Below are 19,809 nucleotides of genomic sequence, written 5' to 3'. Positions count from 1 at the left end.
GGTTTGCTTCCTGTCTTTAAGTTTGGTGTGTTTTTTCTTTTTTTTGTCTCTTAGTGGGCACCCATATGGTGTGTGTCTTTTAGGTCCCAGTTGTTGTTGCTATGCAACTTTCAGTGGATAGACCCATGAGTGTCTTTTAGATCCCCTCCTAAAACCCCACCTGTTTCATTCTGGTTGTTGTCAGTGACTCATTCTTGGTTCCCCCTTCTGTTTGAGCAACATTTTTGGTTTTGTTGCTGGGGAACATAAGTCTGTGAACCCTCAACCTTCTGGCCTGTAGTAATGTGTGGCATCGACTGCCACAAAAGCATGGTGAAGTGGCAAAGTCTATCCATGTTTAGTAACACAGGGTCACTAAAGTTATTATTTGTGGTTGTAAACATTATTTTCAGTTAATTCTATATGGGGGGGGGGGGGGGGGGGGGGTGTTCAATGTATTTCACAGTACAAGGGGAGTGTCATGTGAAAATATTTTTAAAGTTGGGGAGGGCGAGTGCATTGTTTTTGGGACACCTTGAGATGTGCAGTTTGTTACCGATGTCTCAAGTCCTGAGGGAGCGTGCAATTGGCATGCTGACTGCAAGAATGTCCAACAGAGCAGTTGCCAGAGAATTTAATGTTAATTTCTCAACCATAAGCCGCCTCCAATATCATTTTAGAGAATTTGGCAGTATATCCATAGATTAGGGCCTAATGAATGAAATCCATAGATTAGGGCCTAATGAATTTATTTCAAATGACTGATTTCCTTCTATGAACTGTAACTCAGTAAAATCTTTGAAATTGTTGCATGTTGCATTTCATTTTTGATCAGTATAATTAGTCTCCAGTCTGTCAGGTATCAGGACTATAAAGCTAATGTAACGTGCCTGTTTTACAAAAGTTGGCTACCAGATGGATAGGCATTCATTAAAGTGCATTGTGGGCCGAGACTGTATTCTACTTTGTCTTGTCTAGGCTGCATTTCGGCCAGGACCGGGCCTGCAGTCAATTGAAACTGCGCTTTCTTTTAAGTAACGGAGCATGGATGTAATTTGAGAGTTGAGAGGGGGTAGGCTATCATTAGTCAAAACCAAACGCGGTGCTTGAGCAATCCAGATGTTGAACTTGAAATTGAGTCACAAAGCTACGGTCAGGCACTTTCAAATTTCTCTGTTTGATGCGTTTGGTAGGCTACTCCTGCGTGAAATCTTTGGGGTTTCTATGTGTAAAACTAAGGGCAAGTATTTCAAACCTTCACGTGACTGTCTGTGGCTGAACCAACAGCTACTTTCCTTGAAAAATAGTTGGCAACACTTGCTGCATAGGCTAAACGAGGAGCGACCTGAAAGAAGAATTACAGATATCACAAAGCCTGCCTGGACACCTAGTTACTTTCGGTATATTAGCTCATGGATACCACATGCATTGCACGTTTGGAAATGTTTGATTGGTGAGCGAATTAAATAATATTTTTTAGCGCTATAAAGGAAAGTATCTTCTATTGCTCACGCATTGCCAATAAGTGGGTAGAATGGCTTTTCTACACTTACTCGCTATTGGGATGTTTTCATTGCCGCTCTGCGGTGCGTTTTTTAGCGGACCTCTGTATCCCGAGATGTCTAACGGCACGTTCCATCACTACTTTGTGCCAGACGGCGACTATGAGGATAACGATGATCCGGAAAAATGTCAAATGCTTTTTAAGATGACTGACGACCGAAAATGCGGTCTTGACGAGGACCACGATTCGGTAATCCGAGATGATTTCACGATCATCAAGAGACACATCGAAGACTCGGCCAGGGTGCTAGAGGGGATCGGGAAAAGCATTTCTTTTGATTTGGACGGAGAGGACAGCTATGGAAAATATTTGAGAAGGGAGACCACTCAGATTGGCGAGGCTTTTACAAACTCTGAAAAGTCTCTGTTAGAACTGGAGGTGAAATTCAAACAGAGTCAGGAGAACGAGTTGAAGGAGGAGCACCGCATCAACGACGACTTTCTGAACATGGTGGTCCACACAAGAGACGTGCTGAAGGACACGCTGTACATATCAGTGGGGTTGAAGGATAAACACGAGCTTCTCTCTCTCATAATTCGAAGTCACGGGACCAGATTGAGCCGATTGAAAAATGAATACATGAAGGTTAAACTCGGGTAAATTAGTTTAAGCCGAGTTCTAAAAGTAGTCTATGAGGAAAATAATATTGGCGAAATCATGTCGTATTTCATTGCATATTTATATTAACGGAGAGATAAAACATGCAGACAGAAATGAGACCAGTGTTTTATTTATTAAAAAATAAAAATAATAATACAATAGGCCTAGTGCGGTTTCGCATGTCGGGTGAAATGTAATTCATTGACAATGTTGTCAGTTCATTTTGGGTTTGCCTATGGCTTACTTGTGGCAAAAAAAAATGGGCATTTGCAATATTGCGTTAAAATGCCTTTGCAATTGATAATTGTCGATGCCTTGCTCTGACGCGGGATTTCAAAGATGACTATTCATTCATCGCGATGACGTTGTCTAACAGTCGCAACAGGTGTTATTTATAGAGTATGTGTCATGGCCTACCTACAGAATCCACTTGGCAGCTTGTATCTCTGAGATCTTGCCTTCAGTTGAGTGAATTTGGCTGGAAATGATTGAAATGTTTACAATGCATAACAATTTGCATTTTTCTTTTTACAGTAAGGCCATTTAACAAGAGTTTTAAATAATACTTGGAACAATGTTTGCCTTGTTTAAATGTATAAGGTTGTGAGTTATGATGTGTGTATCCCTTTGCATTTTTGTGGATGCAATATAGTTTGGGGAAATGTTCAGAGCATGTTATGGGAATAAATGCTGTGCATGTCAATATCTATGTGACAGAAGAGCTTAATTGTACTCGTTATTTTTGTTTAGGCTAATATGTTTCAATATCTGCAATATCTATTGTTTTTCTTTTTTCGAAATGATATATATGTATGTGTGGCAACAAGTATGATAAACACTTAAGACTGCAGGCAGCACTCATGGACTTCAAACACTGTCTGTGGCAACGTTCCTAACAGGTTTTCTGTGTTCCATTTTTTAATAAAGATTTTGTGTTTGACATTCTACTCAGGGGTTTGGACACCTCGTTATTATAGACAAGACTGAACTACAGCTGGTGAAACCAGTGATTTGCACAGCTTTCTAGGACAAACGGTAGTTAGCAACTTTACAAAGATTCTAAGGACATACTTCAAAGTGTCCCTACATGCCCACCAAGAAGTGTTTTATTACACACACACACACCACTGTGTTTTCCCATGAGGAAGTAGTCTGTGTGCATTTGCAAGGAGGAGAGCCAGGCAAGAGGGAGGAATAGCCTAGAATTGCTGGAAATGATACCTCATAACTGTGACCTGAAGACTTGTGTTAGCTCCCAGATCAAATTCCTAGGCTTTTGCTCAGTGGACTACAGCAGTCTTGGTCTCACAGACAGTCATGTGCCTTGGATTACATAGTTTGTCTGCTGTGGCATTGAGGAGTAGGTTAGAGGGGAGATTAGTTAACATGTTCCCTTGCAGAATTACACTACTCATGTGGTAACAGTTAATGATCTAGCACTTTCATAAAATAATTCAACACAAATGGAAACTTCCTGGCAACAAATTGTATCGGAAGATAATTAGTATTCTATTACAATGTAGCTATTATTGTTTAAAAGTATTTTCTAAGTCAATACCGGGTAAGTAGCAGACAGTATTAAGGAAATAATTAGAATACTGTCACTCTCCACTAACAGGGTTCTGAGTAGTGTGAATATAATTTTAAGCAGTTATTGCACCCAGTTCCAGACCACAGGCTAGTTTAATTCAACCTGTTACTGACCAACTACACTGGACAAATCCAAACTGTCACTGACACAACTGAAGAGTTGAGAGGCAAGAGATTGCTCTGCCATATTCTGTAATATGGAGTGGGAGAATGATTAATAGCTATTTTAATTGTGATCGACTTGCTAAGTTCCCAGCCTTGATATTGGGACACTATAACCCTGTTGATATCATGTCAGCAAAGTTCACCGACTCCCACAACTACAGTGGTTATGTCATTCACCCACGTGTTAACCTTTCCCCTAGTTTGACAGTCGGCACTGCATTTTTGGTAGACGCTTCGTTGACAAAGAACATTCAAAAGTTTAGAAGCCTACCAAAATAATACAGGTATATCCATTTTTCATAATTATTTTTTAGATACTACATATTGTAATGTTGCCGGTAAATATAGCATGTGTTGTGACTGGAATGTCTGGTTGCGTAGGGAAAGCAAGGTAACGTTAAATAAGTTATACAGTAACGTTAGCTCGCTGTCTCCACATAAATGAATGGGATATATGCTAGCTAGCTCGCTACAAACACTGGCTTTTCGTAAATCATTCAATTAATATCAGCAAGCGAGCGTCTAATGTCAACTATTTTGTCGTTGGAGGCTAAATTAAATGGTAATAGTAGCTAGCTACGGCAACGTTAGCTAGTGGTAGAACGAGAGCTAGCCTGGGCAGATAGCTACAGTAAACCTAGCTTAGCAGTTCAGACTCGCATAAGTACAAATAGTAAAAAAAAATATATAGTTTGTAAGGTTTCACAAAATAAGGCAATCTATTATATATATTAGCCTTTTTCTAAAGCTGTGGTGCGAGCTGCTTCCGGGACGCTTGCCCATGTATTGACCTTTCATCTAGATTCCAAAGCGGAAACATGCAAAGCATCACAGAACAGTATAATAACAACTACGACATAAATTGTATCGCGCAATGTTGTGGTTTCCACTAGATAGCACAGCCAATTTAAGATTAGGGTTAGTATTGTGTTTTTAAGGTTAGGGTAATGTTTAAAATCACATTTTAAGAAGATAAATTGTAGAACTTGGCGGGGTTTATGACTTTGTCTGTGGCGACCCAATTTTGTCGCGCTTGTAAATAACAAATGAAAGCAATTTTGGATACAAAAAATACCAAGGTCCTATTCTCCTCATCAGTGTGGTAGCAAGGTGCATTTTGTATTATTACACCTTTTGCCTCAAACTAGCCTATTTAAATATAACTATTTATATTAATGACTTTTTTAAAAATATCTCAATTCCATTTATGGTGAAATATGCCTAGATAATACAATACATTTAAAACAATAATTCAAAAATAACTTCCAAATAAAAGTTTAAAAAAACCAAGTAATACATGCCTACATGTGTCTTGACCTGTACTGTTATTAACCGTTGGCATATTTATGATGACTTGGATCCCAGTGTGTACTGTCCTTTCCGACAACCCTTCTGCTCTCATCCGGAGGTCTCGGTTCGAGGATGTGGACGACCACTATAGCACGATGTACCCTGCCGACCATGCTCAAGCGAAGCTCCGTCTTGGCCTGCCATGTCTTGAGGGCTGGGGGTAGGCCTGGATGGGCAGCCGCCATCTCCTCATCTCCTTCTCTTCACCTGACCTGGAGGCAGCTCCGTGGGCACGGGACCCATGCACCCGCCCCGCTCCCTTCCACCGCCCTGGGGGACAGCCCTGGGGTGAGGCATGTCCGGGCGCTGGAGCAGGAAAGGCTACTGGAGGTTGAGTGGGAGGGCAGCGGACAGAGCCTGTACCCGTACACATGGCTTAGGGACAACTGTCAATGCCCACTGTGTACCCTGCAGTCGGCCCAGGCTCGCAGCCTGCTGCTCTCCCAGCTGGACATCCACACTGGGGTCGACCGGGTCCAGGTCACTGACAACAACAAGGTAACATATCTTGGATGAACTTATCTTCCCTCAATTTAACCATAAGGAGGGAAATGTAAAACTGACCTTATATCCGTGTCAATCTAATGGCACTCATCCTACTCCACTTAAGTTAATATATACTGAACAAAAATATAAACGCAACATGCAACAATTTCAAAGATTTACAGTTCATATTTAGTATTTATTTATTTATTTATTTAACCTTTATTTAACTAGGCAAGTCAGTTAAGAACAAATTCTTATGTACAATGACGGCCTACCCTGGCCAAACCCTAACGCGGACGATGCTGGGCCAGTTGTGCGCTACGCTATGGGACTCCCAATCACGTCCGGTTGTCATACAGCCTGGAATCGAACCAGGGTCTGTAGTGATGCCTCTAGCACTGAGATGCAGTGCCTTTGCACAAATCAGTCAATTGAAATAAATGCATTAGGCCCTAATCTATTGATTTCACATGACTGGGAATGTACAGTACCAGTCAAAAGTTTGGACACACCTACTCATTCAAGGGTTTTTCTTTATTTTTTACTATTTTCTACATTGTAGAATGATAGTAAGACATCAGAACTATGAAATAACACACAGAATCATGTAGTAACCAAAAAAGTGTTAAACAAATCAAAATATATTTTATATTTTGAGATTCTTCAAAGTAGCTACCCTTTGCCTTGATGACAGCTTTGCACACTCTTGGCATTCTCTCAACCAGCTTCCTGAGGTAGTCACCTGGAATCCATTTCAATTAACTTAACAGGTGTGCCTTTCCTTCTTAATGCGTTTGAGCCAATCAGTTGTGTTGTGACGAAGTAGCGGTGGTATACAGAAGATAGCCCTATTTGGTAAAAGACCAAGTCCATATTATGGCAAGAACAGCTCAAATAAGCAAAGAGAAACAACAGTCCATCATTACTTTAAGACATGAAGGTCAGTTAATCTGGAAAATTTCAAGAACTTTGAAAGTTTCTTCAAGTGCATTCGCAAAAATCATAAAGCGCTATGATGAAACTGGCTCTCATGAGGACCGCCACAGGAAAGGAAGACACAGAGTTACCTCTGCTGCAGAGGACAAGTTAATTAGAGTTACCAGCCTCAGAAATTGCAGCCCAAATAAATGCCTTACAGAGTTCAAGTAACAGACACATCGACTGTTCAGAGGAGACTGCGTGAATCAGGCCTTCATGGTCTAATTGCTGCAAATTAACCACAACTAATGGAAACCAATAAGAAGAAGAGACTTGCTTGGGCCAAGAAACACTAGCAATGGACATTAGACCGCTGGAAATCTGCCCTTTGGTCTGATGAGTCCAAATTTGTCTTTGTGAGACGCAGAGTAGGTGAACAGATGATCTCTGCATGTGTGGTTCCCACCGTGAAGTATGGAGGAGGAGGTGTGATGGTGTGGGGGTGCTTTGCTGGTGACACTGTCAATGATTTTATTTTGAATTCAAAGCACACATAACCAGCATGGCTACCACAGCATTCTGCAGCGATACGTCATCCCATCTGGTTTGCGCTTAGTGGGACTATCATTTGTTTTCAACAGGATAAAATATATTTTGATTTGTTAACACTTTTTTTGGTTACTACATGATTCCATTTGTGTTATTTCATAGTTTTGATGTCTTCACTATTATTCTACAATGTAAAAAAAGAAAGAAAAACCCTGGAATGAGAATGTGTGTCCAAACTTTTGACTGGTACTGTAGATATGATTATGTTGGTTCACAGATACCTTAAAAAAAGGTAAACGTGTGGATAGGAAAACCAGTCAGTATCTGATGTGACCACCATTTGCCTCATGCAGCGCAACACATCTCCTTTGCATAGAGTTGATCAGGCTGTTGATTGTGGCATGTTGTCCCTCTCCTCTTCAATGGCTGTACAGAGTTGCTGGATATTGGCGGGACACGCTGTCGTACGCGTGATCCAGAGCATCGCAAACATGTTCAATGGGTGACATGTCTGGTAAGTATGCAGGCCATGGAAGAACTGGGACATTTTCAGCTTCCAGGAATTGTGTACAGATCCTTGCGGCATAGGGCCATGCATTATCATTCTGAAACATGAGGTAATGGCAGGGGATGAATGGCATGACAGTGGGCCTCAGGATCGCGTCACTGTATCTCTGTGCATTCAAATTGCCATCGATAAAATGCAATCGTGTTCATTGTCCGTAGCTTATGCCTGCCCATACCGTAACCCCACTGCCACCATGGGGCACTCGGTTCACAATGATGACATCAGTAAACCTCTCGCCCACACAGCACCATACATGTGGTTTGCGGTTGTGAGGCCGGTTGGACGTACTGCCAAATTCTCTAAAACGACGTTGGAGTGAGGTATGATCGAGAAATTAACATCATATTCTCTGACAAAACTGCACCATTTAGAGTGGCCTTTTATTGTCCCCAGCACAAGGTGCACCTGTGTAATGATCATGCTATTTAATCAGCTTCTATGCCACACCTGTCAGGTGGATGGATTATCTTGTCAAAGGAGAAATGCTCACTAATAGGGATGTAAACAAATTTGTGCACAACATTTGAGAGAAATAAGATTTTTGTGCTTATGGAACATTTTTATGCTCTTTTATTTCAGCTCATGAAACATGGGACCAACACTTTACATGTTGATTTTATATTTTTGTTCAGTGTAGATGGCAATATTGTTGAGTGTAAAGGACACCACGCTGCTTGCTTAGCGAGTACCACTTTCAGCCCATACCTGGCGCGAACTCTTCCAGAAGCGTCTTATCAGTCGCCGCCACGTGAAAAGCTAGCTATTAGCTGGTGCAAGTGGGGACACTTCAGGCTGAGGAGCAAGTTTCACACATCCACATGTGCTACACTAGTGTGAGCTGGCTTTGGGAAAGGTTTGGGATTCTCACGCAAACCCTTAACCAACCTCTGTGGTTGTCCTCAGGTGTCCATAGTGTGGCCGGACCAGCACACCAGCGAGTTTGACCCAGAATGGCTGAGGAAACGGTGCTTCTCTCCTGCTGCCAGACAAGCCCTACAAGAGGAGCTCTTCCTAAACGGTAAGACTATTATGCCAAGAACTGCTATATGGCAATTTCCCCACTGTCGCTGAAAGTAGAAATTCTGGAATAAATCAGGATAAATCATTTTTTTTAAATTTAATTATTGAATTTGATCCAATCCCAAACTGGTAGGGCCTACGTAGTTTCATAGCTCTTAGTTTGTGTTGATCATGTGTCTCTGTTTATTGAAATTCACTGCTACAGTACACACACACACACACACACACACACACACACACACACACACACACACACACACACACACACACACACACACACACACATGCCAATTCACCCATGCTGACAGTGTCCATTCTACTTTTGTCTAGTCTAACAGTAGCTGACTGCTACAGTGCTCTGAAGACCCATGAGATAAATGCTTTTTGTTCTTGAAAATGTCCCTGAAGAATTTATCTGAAAAAAAGTATGATTCTGTGCCCTCATACAGTACTTAAACCAAGCATCCTGTTGTGCAAATTCCAATGTTACTTTTTGATTGATATTTTCTTTGTGCCATACTAACTGAATTTTCAGTTCTTTAAAGAAAACATATGCTACAGACCACAAGTACTTTAGAAAAACATTATTGATACCAATAAGCGTATTTACTGTATATCAGTATTTCCTTGTTACAAGTGATCTAAATGGCCAGCTGGTTAGCTAAGTGTTGAGCACAGACTGTTAAACTTGAATATGTGTAACATCCAAGAATACATTTCATGCACCACATGCCGTGTCGTAATTAAAAATCCTTCTTTAACCTGTCTCCTCCCCTTCATTGATTGAAGTGGATTTAACAAGTGACATCAATAAAGGGTCATAGCATTCACCTGGTCAGTCCACTGTATGTCATGGAAAGAGCAGTGTACAAGGCAGTATTGAAGGTGAAATGAAGGCTCTAGCTGCATTTCAACTGAGGAGAGACTAGATGGTGTTTCTGCACCTGGTCCTGAAGGATCCACAGGTTTCAGTGGCTCCTGCTTTGTTTCCACTCTAGAGTGATTAAAGACAGTGTGTGTGGATAGCAACCTTCCCACCCACCCCTTCCTTCTCTCCTTTAGTACAGGTGTAAGATGTCCCCCCCCCCCCCCCCCCCCCCCCACACACACACACACTTTGTCCGTGCAGGGTTTCTGTTCTTCAACTGTTGCTAGCTCAGCACCAGGGGTGCTCCTACCAGACCGAGTTTAGCTCATGTTCTGTCTGGCTCTCTCTTTCACACACACACGCACACACACACACACGCACCAGTCCCCCTGTCTCTGGGTTTAATTATATCCTCCTGAGGTCTGGTCTGAAATTCCTCCTGCCAAAAACCCTGGAAAAGTTTACGCTTTTAGATGAATGGATGGTGAAACAATGTTCACATCTGGAAGTTTTGTTACTCAAGTTTTGTTCACATCCCTACCTAGCTCCCTATAGGCCCCTCTCTTTTTTTCCCTCTCTCTCTCTCTCTCTCTATTCCACTCACAGACAGACCTAGTTTGGAATATCTGTAAAAGTTTTCATTTTTTTCCAGAAGACCGGTCAGATTGTCAAAGTGTAGCACACGCGGGAGATGCCGAGGTTAATATGATAATATGAGTTGAATCACTCCTCACTTGTTATTTGCCTTTTGAGGTTTGTAGGAATTAGGAGTTTCCCCCCTAACCATTTACTTAAAAAAAAAGCATGGAAATGAGTGGGAGAAGGGACAGTACAGAAACTGGCACAACGGATTTGAACCCCCGCTGTTGGGGGGCACGTGTAGTCCGGAGGCGGCTGTGCTGACCACCTCCTGGACCACATGCCTCCAATCAATTCTAATTGTATGGGGTTCCCCAGACACTGCTGCTGCTGTCAAAGTGTGCAGCCTGTCAATCTGTAGCCCAGAGGATGTCGCTTTCACACATATAGACCAGACTACATCACTGAGGTCTGCAGTGGCCGTATGTAAAATAGCTTAATAACTTGAGACCTTCGGCAAGGTGTGGAGTCTGTGTGCAGTCCTGTTCAACCCCCCGCCTCTTCCATATGGAATACTTATTAAAGGCAAGCTGAATGGAAGTGGATGTTTAGAGACACCATTGTTAAGCCAAACTCAAGTCGTTGAACCAATTTGCCCTGTTGTTTATCCACCCCGTGCAACTGAGGGGACCTTGTTCTGACCAGTCTTGGATTCAAATAGTAGGCTATTTGGCATTTTTGAGCCTGTCTCGAGTGCCAGGCGAGTGGGGTTACTCAAGTATTTACATTTTTCAAGTACTATTTTAAAACCAGGTCTGGGTCTAACCTCACTTAAATCGTCCAGGCTGGAGCTTGAAGCCATAGTGTGTGTAGTATACAAGCAAACACTCAAAGACTTGTTTTGTGCACAGGGAGATTGGAATCTACAAGGAGTGTTTGTCATCATTATATTTGTTAGTGTTTCCACTTCCTGTGTATCTTACCGAGGACCTTAGCAACCGTGAGTTGTTTTGCCTTCTTATTCCAAAGGCATTCTAGGAATGGTACTATAGTCATTTTCGGTTTCTAAAACCCTTGTCTTGGGAGATGTGGCTTTGGGGGGCTGTGGATCGGTTTCAATCACCCCTCCATGAGAAATATCGGATAGCACTCGTTATATTCCAACAGTAGTGTGGTTATTATTCCCATTATTATTAGGCATTATCTTTCTAGGCCTACATTATTAACATTATCAGTACACTCTTAGAAAAAAGGGTTCTTCGGCTGTTCCCATAGGAGAACCCGTTTTTGGTTCCACGCAGAACCCTTTTGGGTTCCATGTAGAAACCTCTGGGGAAAGGGTCCTACATGGAACCCTAAAGGGTTCGACATGGAACCAAAAATGGTTCTTCAAAGGGTTCTCCTATGGGGACAGCCGAAGAACCCTTTTAGGTTCTAGATAGAATAAAAGGTGCTAAGTGTAGTAGTCATTATCTTCTGTATGTTTATCAAATGTTCCAACTCGCCGCATCCTGTGAACAGTAATAAAGCCTGTAAACTGTCACTACCGTGTCCTTAAGCTCTCTTTGAATGCTTGAGGAGGATGAGGATTATCCTCGGTGAATGACGTGGTGTTTTCTCACTTTCTGGCTAGCGTACTTTGAGCCTTTTACCTACCGTGAGGTGACGAAGCAGTGTTGGCTGGCTTATCCAAGAGGCCACAGTCTTTTCTCACACATCTTCCTCTGGACTCTTCTCTACCGACTGCTACAGAGGGTAGTGAATACGGCCCAGTACATCACTGGGGCGAAAGCTTCCTGCCATCCAGGACCTCTATAGCAGGCGGTGTCAGAGGAAGGACCGAAAAATTGTCAGACTCCAGCCACCCTAGTCATAGACTGTTCTCTCTGCTACCGCACGGGAAGCGGTACCGGAGCGGCAAGTCTAGGTCCAAAATACTTAACAGCTTCTACCCCCAAGCCATAAGACTCCTGAACAGCTAATCAAATGGCTACCCAGACTATTTGCATTTCCCCCCCACCCTTTTACGCTGCTGCTACTCTCTGTTTATTATCTATGCGTAGCCACTTTAACTCTACCTACATGTACATACAGTATTACCTCAATTACCTTGACTAACCGGTGCCCCCGCACATTGACTCTGTACCGGTACCCCCTGTATATTGCCTCGCTATTGTTATTTTACTGCTGCTCTTTAATTATTTTTTACTTTGATTTTTTATTTATCTATTTTTTACTTAACACTTATTTTTCTTAAAACTGTATTGTTGGTTAAAGGCTTGTAAGTAAGCATTTCACTGTAAGGTTGTATTCGGCGCATGTGACAAATAAGATTCGATTTGAAATGTGTCAACACCTTTACTCACTGTCTGCTTAGTCACTACCATAGTGCCTACTGAGTCACTCTCTTCCCTGCGGCGCAGATTTTGGATCAGCTCGCCTTGCATCAGTTTAAAGCATCCTTTCATGAGATAAACGGGCCTAATCTGACTCTGGGCCAGTTGTTAGTGGTATAATGAGATAGATACTTAAGACTGTCCCTGTTTGGGCACCAAGGAATGGAACATTTTGCTCTGATGTAGTTTTAGCAAACAAGCCATGTTTGTAAATCGTAATAAAATAGGATAGAATGCTTTATCACTTTTTAATGAGGACCGAATTGATAACTAGCTTGGCTTAGAGATGAACACAAGTATGAATATTTTTTTTAAAATAGTTACTTAACGGCATACATATTGCATTCACTAGGTTCGCTGTCTAAAGTACTCTCATCAGCTCAACTAGCAAACTGTCTGAATGTTACGATAATTTGCCCCGAATTGGCCTCAATTAGTCCTAATGGGACTTGATTGGTTCCAGCTCATCCAAGCAGCAGCTGATATGTCTTTCCTTTGACTTAATGGGAGTCTGTGTCTTCCTTGACTCATCTGGTATGAATTTAGACACCCTCTGGACCTACGGGCTCTTGTGGCCGATACGTGAGAACACTATCCAAGTCTTCCAGATCTATGAAAAGTACTATGGGGTAGAGGTAAGGATTAGGGGGTCGGTTTAGAATTGGTCACCAGACTCCTTATTAAAGATGAGAAGGCAGAGGTGGCTCTGTGGTGCAGGTTTCTCCATTAAACAGAGAAAGGTTAGTTTGTTGTACTGGATGGAGGGTGAGAAGCGTTCTCCAGAGAAGGACTAGCTGTGCCACGTCAGTTTAAGACACAGGCTCTTTGTAAACGGGACTTCAACAGCTACAATGTGGTGACGTGTGTGTCTGGGACTGTGTGTTTATGCGACTTCACTTCTCACATGATTGGATACAGGATTGTAGTTATTTTGCGGAAACCTCTGTATTCAACTAGATAACATTTCTCTGGCTGATTATAACACCCAATTCCATTCATCTAAAATGTCAGTTCCGCTGCAGGCTTGTCCTGATAGTTGTAGTGGGCACACTCACTGGCATCAGCCCCCTTTGCAATGAAAGCACTGATGAATGCCACCATGTTTGTGAAGGCCTTTACAACAAATACAATACGGCTTCTAATACCTCCAGTCGAAAAGAACTGACCTCCACAGTTGACCTTGTGAGGAAGTTGATCTAGTGTAATTGAATTGTGAAAGACCCTGTTTACACACAGAGCAGCTTTTTGGGGAACTCCACAACGAGAGAGAGAGAGAGAGAGAGAGAGTTCCTCGTCTGGAAAAGCCGCAGAAGACCAACGGAAGGGAGGAAAGGAATTACAAATACACACTCCCATCAAACAGACTAGATAACACGTACATACACAAGCATAATAGTGTCACATTAAAACTCCTGCGTTCTTTGACACATACGTACTAGGACAGGCACTAGCTCTCTCTCAAACACACACACAGCCTGACATTGTATCTCAGTTAACCCCGGCTGGAAACGATGCAAGAGTCAGAGAGACTAATCGCTGACTGGCTTGGTGGACTAACGCTACACGTTCCAGGAAATCAGAGCAGCGATTTTGCGCTTGGTGAGAATTTGAGTGTCGAGCATTACACACCAATAACCAAGCAGAATGTTCTGGGCCCTGCACCATCTGAACCCTTCCAGCCCGGGCCCACTGCCCAGCCAGCCGCTCTCTTACCCCATCCATCACCCACTAAAGGGCCTACCCGGGTTTAGCGCTATCTGCTCTGACTCTCTCTATGCTCCTTTCCACTCTCCATTTTCTCTCGCTTTTTTCTCTGTCTCCATTTGTCTCTCCCTTCCTATCCTTTCCTCTCCTTACTCTCGCTCTCTACATTTTTCTTGGCCCTCAAGGATTGAAAATCGGTTTGTTCAAAACATAACGGTCCTTGGTTTAAAACATAACAGTGAAGGTAGTTAATACTGATCTTGAGTCAATCAGGAGATAACCAGTGATGTTAGCCGAACATGACAAGTTTACCAGACAAGAAAATGTCAATTTACAGGGGGAAGGCAAGTTCAGCCAAAACTCCTAATTCGATACTACATGCTTTTACCTCTGCTGTTATGGCTTACTCCGTCATGTGTGATATCCAAAACCTCAGGGCTCTGTCCTTGAAGCACCGTTCTGCCTCTAGCCAAGAACTTTATGTCCCCCTTTGTGTGCAGATACATACCGGCAGGTCAAATGGTGTCTATGGGCTAGTCTGATTTCATGGGAGTACTTGTAACAGAAGGAACTAGCCTTTATTATAGAAGTTCCTCATACTTCAACCTTCTCTTTGTCGGTGACCCTCAAGAATAGCAAGCCTTTAATAAAGATCTTATTTCCCTTCTAAACATTTTTTCAACCCTCTTCATTTACAGAGTTTGGATTGGGGGAGGGGGGTTCTTCTTGACTTTTTGACAGAGAGTTGTTTTGGAGATGACAGCGTGAAAGGAGATGTAAAAACCTGCTGTGGGTTAAGTCATCAGTATCAGTGAAAGATCTCATTGTATCTCGATGACTCATTGTTGCATGTGAAAAGGGTCAGGGTCATCCCCCAGAGTGACAATCAAGCTGCAGCATATTCCTGTAAAGCCCCTAGACACGTAGAGACTCCATGTGTTACCATAGCTGTACTCACGGATTCAAATCCATTGACTACGCCACACAAATAATTACATCAACTGAGTTGATGCAAAGTGAAGCTTTCTAACATCTGACTTGGATTTTCTCTCCACTTAATCCTGATGAATTGCTACTGAAGAGGTTTGTTGTACCCCCCCCCCCCCCCACATACACACAGCCACACACACTAAATGAGCTCGGCAGCTGTGTCTGCAATGCAGGAGCCACTGGAGAGAGCCTCTATGGAAAAAGGGCTGAAGCCAGCTTGGTGCAAAGCGAAGCAGTGGGAGGCTTTTTCCACTGCTGTCAGTCGAGACATGTACTCTTCTCACCCCTTTCTCCCCCTTCCCCTTCCTCCTCACAGAGTATTCAACCATAACGAGCTGGCCTCCCTCCCTCCTATCCCTTGGAGGAAACGTTTCATGGACACACAGACACATTATATACAGACAGTACAGACTGTGACTGGGAGTGTTACACATATTGCCATTAGAGTCCATTGTTCATTGACAGGCTGTGGTGTCTGTCCATGTGGTTATGACAACCTGAGCTGTCCTGAAACCAAGGAAAACAAACCAGGACATGTTATTTTGTCCCCGACCTGCACCCCAGGCAGTTCAATCACTTCACAGAGCAGAAACTGTCAGTTGTCAATATTGGTAGAAAATTGCCGAAATTTGTATCTCTAGAGTTAGAAGTTGCACTCTATGCATTGCAAAATTCTGACGTTGCAAAATTCCAGGAATTTACCAGGTTTTTCAGAAATCCTGCTTCAAGGATTTTCAGTTGAAGGATTCCTTCCCTCCCAGCTTATTCCCTCCTGATTCTGGGGAGCCTCCAACTGGAATTTCGTAAAAACCTGGGAACTTTGACAAACTGATACTATCTATACAGGACGGTATGATACAGACCATACAGGATGGTACAATACTTTAATGAAGTGCATCTATCTCCTTGGCTCTCTCAGAGCGTGCGTACTGGGACTCAGAGCTGCGGATCCCCACGGCCAACTTCGAGGAGGTCCTCCACGACGACAAGGCCGCCCTGGCCTGGCTGCTGGCTCTACGCCGCGTGGGCATTGTCTACCTGAAGGGGGCGCCGGTGGAGCAGGGTCAGGTGGCCCGCCTCAGCCAGAGGATCGGATACCTCCGACTGACGTTCTATGGGTGAGAAACCATGCCATCTGACTTTATTAGCATCATATAATCTTAAACCAAACCAGGGTGATATCATTTCTAAAAGATCTGCATTTTCCACACAGCTTTATATTTCCACCGCAGTAGATTTACTAGGGTGTGTTTGTTGAACTTTGCCATCATGTCCGATTTTTCCTAAACATCCTAATTATAGAAACCATTGCTACTCTCAGCTATCTGCTCCTTTGTATACTGAGGATAACATGGGCAGCCTGGTTAAACCAGACTGAATGCTAAACTTACTATTGTTACCTTCAGTCTGGATTAACTAGAGGTTTTATGGACATGCAACCTAATTGACTTTTGGTAGGTGACGTAGCTGCTCTGTTCTGCCGATGCACAGAGAAGCCAGCCAGCTCTATATTTTCTATGTCGTCGTTCAGCCACGTCTCGGTGAAACATAAGATATTACAGTTTTCAATGTCCCGTTGGTAGGATAGTCTTAATTGTAGATCATCCAGTTAGTTTTCCAATGATTGCATGTTGGTCAATAATCAAAGCTGAGGTTGGAACAACAAGCATCCCACAGCCAGCAGTTAAGCCCAGGTCGGTGGAAGCTAACAGCTGCGAACCAAAGCAAGAGACATGTCATTAAAGAAGCTTCAGTTTTTGTTTATATATAAAAAACAAAGAAGCTGCAGTATTTATGTCTTCCACAAATAACAACCCAAGAGACACAACAAAATACCAGGGCACATATTTGCATATATTTGAGCACAGAGACTCCATGCCAAGAGCAAAGAAGAGACCTAGTATAATTGTGATTCATCAGCTGGATTCGGTCTTATGTAGCAACATTTGAAATTGTTTTTTTTACATTGGATAAAAGTATAGACTCAGTGCAACAAAATAGTGTATCATCCACAGCATTTTTGAGGAACAATGGGAAAGTAATTCTGCTTTGAAAGTTGATACACTCACTTTTGAGAAAAGGGCCTTTGAATGTTTTGGTACCTACTGGAGAGCTCTCCTTTGTCTACACCAGTAGTTCCCAAACTTTTTATAGTCCCGTACCCCTTCAAACATTCAAACTCCAGCTGCGTACCCCCTCTAGCACCAGGGTCAGTACACTCTCAAATTTGTTTTGCCATCATTGTAAGCCTGCCACACACACGCTATACGATACATTTATTAAACATAAGAATGAGTGTGAGTTTTTGTCACAACCAATGCACAAATAATAATATAATAATAATCAATAATTTAGCTCTTTATTTCACCATCTTACATATAAAACCTTGTGAATAACTCACCACAGGTTAATGAGAAGGGTGTGCTTGAAAGGATGCACATAACTCTGCAATGTTGGGTTGTATTGGAGAGTCTCAGTTTTAAATCATTTTCCACACACAGTCTGTGCCTGTATTTAGTTTTCATGCTAGTGAGGGCTGAGAATCCACTCTCACATAGGTACCTGGTTGCAAAGGGCATCAGTGTCTTAACAGTGCCATTTGCCAAGGCAGGATACTCTGAGCGCAGCCCAATCCAGAAATCTACCAGTGGCTTCTGATTAAATTCAATTTTCACAGAACCGCTTGTTGCAATTTCGATGAGGCTCTCTTGCGCAGATATCGGTAAGTGGACTGGAGGCAGGGCATGAAAGGGATAACGAATCCAGTTGTTTGTGTCATCCGTTTCGGGAATGTACCTGCGTAATTGTGCACCCAACACCATCAGGTGCATCGCTATATCACATTTGACATTGTCCATAAGCTTGAGTTCATTTGCATACAAAAAATCATACAATGATGGAAAGACCTGTGTGTTGTCCTTGTTAATGCAGACAGAGAAGAGCTCCAACTTCTTAATCATAGCCTCAATATTATCCCGCACATTGAATATAGTTGCGGAGAGTCCCTGTAATCCTAGATTCAGATTATTCAGACGAGAAAAAACATCACCCAGATAGGCCAGTCGTGTGAGAAATTCGTCATCATGCAAGTGGTCAGACAAGTGAAAATTATGGTCAGTAAAGAGAACTTTAAACTCGTCTCTCAATTAAAAAAAAAAAAAAAACGTGTCAATGCCCCTTGATAACCAGCGCACTTCTGTATGTTGTAAAAGCATTACATGGTCGCTGCCCATATCATTGCATAGTGCAGAAAATACATGAGAGTTCAGGGGCCTTGCTTTAACAAAGTTAACCATTTTCACTGTAGTATCCAAAACGTCTTTCAAGCTGTCAGGCATTCCCTTGGCAGCAAGAGCCTCTCGGTGGATGCTGCAGTGTGCCCAAGTGGCGTCGGGAGCAACTACTTGCACGCGTGTTACCACTCCACTATGTCTCCCTGTCATGGCTTTTGCGCCATCACTACAGATACCAACATGAGCAGCAGATACGTTTGGCTACATACAGACCGTTAGTGGAATTCCCGCGAGAGAGTAATGGTTAATATGATTGGATGTTAATTATTTGACTAGGCTACCTGTATTTGACATTGTGTTGTTATTTTGCTGAACACTAGATGGTTTAATTTTATTTTTGTCAGTGAAACGAGGCTACTCAGACAAGAAAAAAACCTCACCCAAATGTATAGCCCCGTTGGAACTTTTTATTTAATGTGAATCATTTTTTTATTTTGCGCGTTTGGGAATACTTGGTCTACACCCATTCAGCATTGTTCACACCCTCTTAAGCCAGCCCCACCCATCTCTTTAAGGATTCACATGTGAGGTCATGTGCTAAACAGTGAGTAGTGTAGTAGAGAGTAAGACTAAAAGTGGTAGTAGCCTACAATAAGGAAAGATTCCAGGTAAACAGAAAGTGTCCAGATGCTAAAAATATTTTATAAATATTAGATGACACTTACCCAGACACACTTTCACAAATTGATGTGAAATAAATGCTATAACCCCCTGTACTAAATTGTCATACTTGAGTAAAAGTATAAATAATTTCAAATTCCTTATATTAAACCAGATGTTTAAAAAAAAATATTGACAGACATTCCAACACTCAGACATAATTTACAAACAATGTACAGATACCCCCCAAAAATACTTAAGTAAAAATACTTTAAAGTACTTTTGACCACTGCCAAAATGCAGTGTACATTAACATACTTCATATACTGTTACACGCGCACTTATCACATAGTATTCCATACATACAGTTGTAGTTGGAAGTTTACATACACCTTAGCCACAAATACATTCAAACTCAGTTTTTCACAATTCCTGACATTTAATCCTAGTAAAAATTCCCTGTTTTAGGTCAGTTAGGATCACCACTTTATTTTAAGAATGTGAAATGACAGAATAATAGTAAAGAGAATTATTTATTTCAGCTTTTATTTCTTTCATCACATTCCCAGTGGGTCAAGTTTATATTCACT

At 42.2% G+C, this 19,809-nt stretch overlaps 2 protein-coding genes across 3 annotated transcripts in view; both read left to right on the top strand.

Moving 5' to 3' along the window:
- The first annotated feature begins 979 nt into the window (after positions 1 to 979).
- Positions 980 to 3,090, top strand: LOC106561935 (fin bud initiation factor). The gene has a single exon (XM_014126366.3). The coding sequence runs from the start codon at positions 1,514 to 1,516 to the stop codon at positions 2,141 to 2,143; it is 630 nt and encodes a 209-aa protein (XP_013981841.2). The 5' UTR covers positions 980 to 1,513; the 3' UTR covers positions 2,144 to 3,090.
- Positions 3,091 to 4,055: 965 nt separating this feature from the next.
- Positions 4,056 to 19,809, top strand: part of LOC106561934 (gamma-butyrobetaine dioxygenase) — a 29,895-nt gene continuing 14,141 nt past the window's right edge. The window contains exons 1-4 of one of the 2 annotated variants that reach the window (XM_014126365.3): positions 4,056 to 4,182; positions 5,264 to 5,746; positions 8,673 to 8,787; positions 16,246 to 16,444. In XM_014126365.3, the coding sequence (XP_013981840.2) occupies positions 5,321 to 5,746; positions 8,673 to 8,787; positions 16,246 to 16,444 (740 nt within the window). In that variant the 5' untranslated portion in view covers positions 4,056 to 4,182; positions 5,264 to 5,320. The remainder of the gene's footprint in view (positions 4,183 to 5,263; positions 5,747 to 8,672; positions 8,788 to 16,245; positions 16,445 to 19,809) is intronic. The other variant, XM_014126364.3, reaches the window with a different exon arrangement.

This window comes from Salmo salar, chromosome 11 (assembly GCF_965601325.2).
Source record: "Salmo salar chromosome 11, fSalSal1, whole genome shotgun sequence".
Classification (NCBI taxonomy): Eukaryota; Metazoa; Chordata; class Actinopteri; order Salmoniformes; family Salmonidae; genus Salmo; species Salmo salar.
The sequence above is the reverse complement of the archived record's forward strand: the minus strand, read 5'-3'. Positions and strand labels throughout refer to the sequence as shown.